Source organism: Rhinopithecus bieti, unplaced genomic scaffold, assembly GCF_001698545.2.
Source record: "Rhinopithecus bieti isolate Rb0 unplaced genomic scaffold, ASM169854v2 scaffold_51345, whole genome shotgun sequence".
NCBI classification, from domain to species: Eukaryota; Metazoa; Chordata; class Mammalia; order Primates; family Cercopithecidae; genus Rhinopithecus; species Rhinopithecus bieti.
This window is the reverse complement of record NW_016820792.1, coordinates 1,513,933-1,521,760: the sequence shown is the minus strand read 5'-3', so window position 1 is coordinate 1,521,760 and position 7,828 is coordinate 1,513,933. Positions and strand designations below refer to the sequence as shown.

At 36.7% G+C, this 7,828-nt stretch overlaps 1 protein-coding gene across 1 annotated transcript in view; it reads left to right on the top strand.

The window, feature by feature from the left end:
- Window positions 1-7,828, top strand: part of TUT7 (terminal uridylyl transferase 7) — a 66,581-nt gene that overhangs the window by 43,468 nt on the left and 15,285 nt on the right. The window contains exons 15-21 of the mRNA XM_017859925.1: window positions 49-138; window positions 490-603; window positions 778-855; window positions 1,417-1,594; window positions 4,789-4,836; window positions 5,081-5,172; window positions 6,994-7,109. Of these exons, the coding sequence (XP_017715414.1) occupies window positions 49-138; window positions 490-603; window positions 778-855; window positions 1,417-1,594; window positions 4,789-4,836; window positions 5,081-5,172; window positions 6,994-7,109 (716 nt within the window). The remainder of the gene's footprint in view (window positions 1-48; window positions 139-489; window positions 604-777; window positions 856-1,416; window positions 1,595-4,788; window positions 4,837-5,080; window positions 5,173-6,993; window positions 7,110-7,828) is intronic.

Here is a 7,828-nt window from a genome sequence, read left to right as displayed (position 1 = left end):
CCCTTTACACTTCATTGTTAGTCTTATAGTGTTATTTCCTTTTAACAGGCCCTTCATAACACAAGGCTTTTATCTGCTTATTCCGCCATTGATCCCAGAGTGAAGTATTTGTGCTATACCATGAAAGTATTTACAAAGGTGAGTATGCTTCCTATTGTGACTTATCAGGAAATTTCATTGCATCTTTAAACACTGTTGAAAACATAAATCTATTTTTTAATGAACTGTAGTCATGTGAAATGCATCATGTAGCTATTTGGGAGACCCTATGAAGAAAGCTAAAATTTTGTTCTGAATTTTATACAATGACCTGAACTTGCGTGTAGCCAACTGTCCACTGCTTTGCTAGGTTGGATTGGTTTTGCCTTTGAAAATGTGATTTTTATATTAGTCCTCAACATATGCACTTTACTTTTAGTGATAATAGAATGGATGCAAAGTTAGCAGAAAACAGACTTTTCCTTTATTCTTTGTTTTCCTTCCGTCTAGATGTGTGATATTGGTGATGCATCTAGAGGCAGCTTATCATCATATGCATATACTCTTATGGTGCTATATTTTCTCCAGCAGAGGAATCCACCGGTCATTCCTGTCCTTCAAGAGGTATTAGTGAATGAAATTGTATTTCTTCTCTGGAAAACTGGGTGCTCTCTGAGCCTTTCTCCTCCTCTAAAATTCTGTGGTTCTGTAGTTAATTTTTTACCTATTTTCCTAGAAGTTTTTGTATCAATGCATTAAGTTTGTAATCCATACTAATAGTTTAAAAATTAATTTCAGATATACAAAGGTGAAAAGAAACCTGAAATATTTGTTGATGGCTGGAATATTTATTTTTTTGATCAAATAGATGAACTGGTACGTATTTTAAGAGTAAAGATTTTCCTATATCTTTGACTAAAAATTAGCTATACTACAGTGTAGATGGCCAACAACTATTTTATTGCTTGTTTTATTTATTTATCTTATGATAGTAAAAAAAAAATAGTGTTTACAGATGTTTTCTTTGATGTGAAAATATTTTTACTAAGCCAAGTGAATTTCTAGGGACTATATTTAGTATTTCTTTAATGCCTAATAATTCCAAGTGGTTAAGTAACTTTATTCCAAGTGAATATTTGTTCTATGGTTTTTGTACCCAGAGTTTAGAAAGACTTTCACTGAGCTAAAGAGATCTAATAACCTACGTATCACCAAGGCTCTTAGAATCTATTTCTGGATCCTCCGACTAACGTGTCCTGAGACTTGACACTGAAAACTCTGAGCTCTTCTATCTCCAAGTCGTAAAGATTAAAAGTTGTATAATTGAGCTCTAGTTAATTAGAAATAAATCCAAATTTACTCCCGAAGATACAAATGAATATTGATATTAACACTTCACTAAAGACCATGGTATCCCTTGTTCCCTTCTATTTCTAGCCTGCCTATTGGCCAGAATGTGGAAAAAATACCGAATCTGTTGGGCAGTTATGGTTGGGCCTTCTTCGTTTCTACACGGAGGAATTTGATTTTAAAGAACACGTTATTAGCATCAGGAGAAAAAGTCTGCTTACAACTTTTAAGAAACAGTGGACCTCAAAATACATTGTTATTGAAGGTACGAATACAATTAAACTTGAAGTTGAATAGATGATAGAGCTTGAACTATAAGGACATTGTTCTTCCTCCTTGCAAAGCTCTTCCAGCTGCTTGGGGTGTGCAGTGCCCCAGTCTCATTGTCCATACCAGGCCAACTTGTCTCTTTCCAGCCTAAAGATTTGTTTTTAAATGACTGAAGCCATTTCACCGTGACAAATTTTTTTACTATTGTTGGACACATAACATACTGAAGAATAAGGCAGCAGTAGTGATAAGGCAGCTTCAAGAAAGTGAGACTTTTACAACCTTCCTGTTGGAGAGTTTGAAGAGTGCCACTAAGTGAATTTTCAAGATCTTCATTCGCTATTGATGGAGTTCACCTATAAGTAATTGTATATAAATTTTGACATTTATTTTGACCATATGGAAGCCTTTTCTTTTTCTATTTTTTTATTTTTTGAGATGGAATTTTGCTCTTGTTGCCCAGGCTGGAGTGCAGTAGTGCTATCTCAGCTCACTGCAACCTCTGCCTCCCAGGTTCAAGCAATTCTCCTGCCTCAGCCACCTGAGTAGCTGGGATTACAGGCACAGGCGCCCGCCACCACAACTAGCTAAATTTTTGTACTTCTAGTAGAGATGGGGTTTCACCATGTTGGCCAGGCTGGTCTCGAACTCCTGACCTCAGGTGATCACCCACCTCGGCCTCCCAAAGTGCTCAGATTACAGGCGTGAGCCACTGCGCCTGGCCACCTTTTCTTTTTCTGTTAAAGGTAGTGATCTGTTGGAGCCATTGATGCTAATAGTTGATTGTTTATTTCCAATTTGTGGGATTCTTATTTTGAGACAAAATGGAATTTAAATGCCTTAATTGAGAAATGACCTAAGAAATATTTTTTTAATTTTAATGAGATTTTTAAATTTTTAAATATATTTGTATCACATAAATAATATGGACTATTCTAAGTTGTGGTTTTATTATTATTTCTGCATATTGGCAGTATTAAGATACAGTGAACTTTTGTAAAATGAAATTCAGATCACCATGGGTTACAAATACAGTTTTGATTTTTTAAAATCTCGTGTGTCAAACACATAGAACTTTTGACTTACTCCTTTTCGTTATCACTGCAGTTCTTATCATCTGTCACTTATTAAGGTATTCCTTTTTTTTTTTCTTAAGACAGTTTCGCTCTGTCTTCCAGGCTGGAGTACAATGGCGCTATCTTGGCTCACTGCAACCTCCACCTCCCTGGTTCAAGTGATTCTCGTGCCTCAGCCTCCCGAGTAGCTGGGATTACAGGCATGCGCCACCACGCCTGGCTAATTTTTTTTGTATTTTTAGTAGAGACGGGGTTTTACCTTGTTGGCTAGGCTAGTTTCAAACTCCTGACCTCAGGTGATCCGCCCACTTCCGCCTCCCAAAGTGCTGAGATTACAGGTGTGAGCCACCGCACCCAGCCTATTAATTCTTTTTTAAGTTTTGAAGGTTATTATTTTTTGCCTCTAATTTTTACATTACTTTCAGACAAGCTGTTAGTAATAGGCTAAACTAAAAAAGACTTCATTCATAATCATATAACCAGCTATTTCAGAATTGAGGCATTTCAGTGGTGATAGTAGTCATTTGCTTTTGTTTTTGTGGGGGACGGAGTCTCACTGTGTTGCCCAGGCTGGAGTGTAATGGCGGGATCTCAGGTCACTGCACCCTTTGCCTCCTGGGTTCACATTCCTGGGTTCTCCTGTCATCAGCCTCCAGAGTAGCTGGGACTACAGGCACACGCCACCATGCCTGGCTGATTTTTGTATTTTTAGTAGAGACAGTGTTTCACCATGTTGGCCAGTCTGGTCTCGAACTCTTGACCTCAGTTGATTAGCCCACCTCAGCCTCCCAAAGTGCTGGGATTACAGGCGTGAGCCACAGCACCCAACCAGTAGTAGTTTCTTTAACTGCACAGTAGCTAATATTGTAGTATCTCCACTACACCAAGCAAATAACCAAAAATACACATACGCATATAAAAATCACTTGAAGAAAGAATGACCAAACTGATGAAGGTAACCTTCTCATAGCTGTGATTATTGCAGGGTTAAGCTGAAGGAAGAGTCCTATACTTTGATAAACTTAGTCTCAATCTCAATATGGTACACCTGTTACTGTTCACTAGCAGCGTAACTGGCTAGTGGAAGATGCCTCTTTTTACTTTTTTACTTCTCTTGTGTATACTATATCCATGCAGTCCTTCATTTTCTCAATAAGAGGATTCCCGAAAAAAGGTCATCGCTTTTTTCTCTTTGCCTTCTTGAATATTGTTTTAGGGATGTAAAAAATAGAAGTTAGATATCTACACATAATGTCTAAATTATGAATCATTATGGGTATGTATTATTTTAGATCACTTATAAAACAGTATTTGGATTTAGAAATAGTGCTTTTAACCCCATTTATTTCATGAGACAGTTTATTCAGACCTCTCATACATCTTTGACATTAGCACTGTTTTCATCATTCCTACCATTTTCTGGGTTATTTAACAAACAGTATTCCAAAACCCATCATATATACAGCTATCTAAGATGTTTGAGATGCAGACATAGAAGATCAAATGAGAGTCTGTATTAAGCTTTTACTGGAAATTGCATCCTGAAATCCAGGTAGCCAATGGCATGCCACTGGGACAGATGTATATTTCTGTGTGTTTTATCTTAAAAGTGTGTTTTGTAATCTCCATGATGAATTATTTTCTAAAGTGATCTTTAAGAAACTTGTTACATAGTGGGAACATTTAGTGCTAAAATGTTATAAATGTATTTATAACTTCTATATACATCCAAAACTAGTGTCATTAAGTAGTATCAGGCTAATGTGTCTTCTGCAAACAGTATTTTGTTCAAAAATAGGCAGCCGGTCGTAACATAAAGAGCTTTATAATGATTTAAATATAAAGCAGTACCCTCTATTCTGATGAACACTGTAGTGGAAAGACTTGCTTATGTTTAGGAATATGTATTGCTTAGCTTTATTACAACTTTTAAGCTCATTTAACAGGTGTCATTTAAAACTTTTTTTTGCACTTCTTTTCTGTGATGTGAATTTAAAACTTATTAATGATAAGCAAAGTAGATGATATCCTTGTCTTGTTTTATGAACTTATTGCGTGAATAGTGGCATTTTCTATTTGATTACCTTATTTGCTCTTAAATTTTTTTGCCTAGATCCCTTTGATTTGAATCATAATCTTGGAGCTGGATTATCAAGGAAAAGTAAGTTACTTCATTTGTCAATTTTATTTTTTATTTTACTTATTTATTTACTTTTATAACAGAGACAGGGTCTTGCTTTTGTTGCCCAGGTTGGTCTCAAACTCCTGGGCTCGAGCAGTCCCCCTACCCCAGCCTCCCAGAGTGCTAGAATAACAGGCCCCACCAGGCCCAGGTAGTTTGTCATTTGTAATACAATCTCTTTTCCTTTTAGCCCACCTCATTGAGTTCTTACTCTTCTTTTTAGTGACAAATTTTATAATGAAAGCTTTTATCAATGGTAGAAGAGTATTTGGTATTCCTGTCAAGGGATTTCCAAAGGACTACCCCTCAAAAATGGTAAGTGTCTGTTGGAAATACAAAAAAAAAAAAAAAAAAAAAAAAAAAAAGTGCCTAATTTGTACACATCACTTCAGTAGTAATTTAAATATTTAGAAAGTCGGTGAGTCGAGCCAAAATAAATGACTATAGTACAGAATAATTCCCAGAGCCCCCCTTTTTCTTAAACATCCCTGGGTAAAGGCCATCAGAATAGAGAGAAATAGCAAGAATTGGAGTTTGGGTGGAAAAATTATTAATTTTGCTGCTGCTGCTTTTCCTTGTAACATGGCACCAGGGAAACATGTACCAGTTCTAGAGCAACTTCGAAAACAGAAAGAAAGTAAAGCTACACTCTAACGCCTGAGGTAGCTTCCTAATAGAGAAGATGGATTTAAGGTTGTTCCATTCTTGTTCTCCTCTTTGATACCTTTTTTTTTTTCCTGGTTATCTGCGCTAGCCTTCATAGGTGCATTGCTGTTCTGCCAGCATTTGGCTGGATGCCGGCCTTGGCCAAGCCCAGTTTGTACATATCTAGAATCTAGATTTTCCAATCTGCTTGCAAAAAGTAGTAAATCTTCTGCTGGGACTAGGGGGATAACAGTGCTTCCTGTAGCAGACAGGTATCTCTTCTCATATAACTTGATACTCGAGTTTTTAAGGAACCACATTTATTGAAAACAAAGCAAAATTATGTCAAAAAAATAACTTCAGTGAGAGAAAAATAGCTAGGGACTAGATGGTCTTGTTAAGAATAATGTTATGTTTTTCTGCATTAATTTCCTTATAAAGACTTTTAAATGTTATTTTTAATTGACATATAATTTAGGGAGCACAACGTGATGATTTGATACATGTATATGGAATGATGAAATCAAGTTAATTAACATATATATATCACCTCACCACTTTTTGTGGGGAGACATTTGAGATTTACTCCTAATTATCTTGAAGTATGCACTGTTATTGACTATAGTCACCCTGCTGTGCTTATTCCTCCTGTCTATCTGAAACTGTGTACCCTTTGACCAACAACCCCCATTCCCTCTCTCCTCCCAGTGAAGACTTTTAAAATTTAGCATAAGTGTATTGTTTTATAGGCACATTCAGTGTTTGATTACATCTGTACATCTGGTTTTTGCTAGATGTTGATGTGGCTTCTACACCAGTGCTTCTGAAACTTGTTAGAACAAATCACCTGAGGATTTTGTTAAAGTGCAGATTCTGATTCAGCAAGTCTAAGATCAGGCTCAAGACTGCTTTTCCAGCGAGCTCCCTGGGGATGCTCATGTTGCTGGCCTCCCCCTTAATTTTAGTACAAAGAGGCTACAGGCTAGACCATTATCTTTCCTTTGTTCCGTTATTTTTCCTTCGGTAGCCACAACTAAGCAAAGTAGCAACACGGTTTTTTTTTTCTTTTCCTCAATATAATCTGTGTGATGCAAATCATGTTTCTCAATTCATTAGGTTTTAGCCTTTTCATTTGACGAGGAGACAAAGCCTTTGTACCTGGCCTCAACTCCCTCCCACATCCTGGGAAAACTGACTCACAGGGATGTGTAATCCGCTTCTTTAGAAGTGTGATTAAACCTTTTAGGGTTATGGCTCATGAGCGCTCTGCATGACTAAAAGGAATAAACAAAAATGGATTTAGTTAAAACTATCCTGAGTTAGACCTTGATGGTTTTAGATTTTGTTTGGAATTAAGCAGTATAAATAATATTTATTAAAAGTAATGTTATATCAACATTGAATTGTAAGATGACTGTTTAATATCTGGTTAGTTTTGTGTTCCGATCTCACATGAATAGTTCAGACTTTTATATATTTATGTTCTTCTAGGAATACTTTTTTGATCCAGATGTGTTAACTGAAGGAGAGCTGGCCCCAAATGATAGATGTTGTCGAATTTGTGGGAAAATCGGACACTTTATGAAAGACTGTCCTATGAGGAGAAAGTAAGTAAATGTTCAAAAGGGGTGGTTGTGTTTTATTTTCTTAAATGTCCCAATTTTAAATGAGGTACTATTATAACAAAGAAAATACACTTGTGTGAAATCCAGCAGTTTTCAGATACATTTAAGTTTTTTATTTTATTTTTTAATGAAATGAAGTGATTTAAAACATGACTTTAGGCCAGGTGCGGTGGTTCACGCCTGTAATCCCAGCACTTTGGGAGGCCGAGGCGAGTGGATCACCTGAGGTCAGGAGTTCAAGACCAGCCTTGCCAACATGGCGAAAAGAGGAAACAAAAATTCTTCCTTTTTACAGTAGTGAGAAGTTCAGAATCATTTCAGTCAGTGAACAAAGGAGCTCCTTCAGGAGCTCAGTGATGTTTCTAATGTACAGTACCTGTTCAGCACGTTGGGATTTATATTCACAAACAGTTCACTGGATTTTAACACTCTTTGTTTGTATTCCACTTAACCCTTAATAATTGTTGTAAGTAAGCCACGCAGTTTAGTCACCATGCTTTCTTCTGGTGGCGTTTATGGGGAGGCAAGAGAAACATGTTTTTGCTTGCTTGCCTGGGACACGTTGTTTTGGTGGTGTTTTTAACTGTACAGTAATGGTGTAGTGGTAACAGTAATGGTGTTTTAACTGTACAGTAATGGTGTAGTGGTAACAGTAATGGTGTTTTAACTGTACAGTAATGGTGTTTTAACTGCACAGCAAA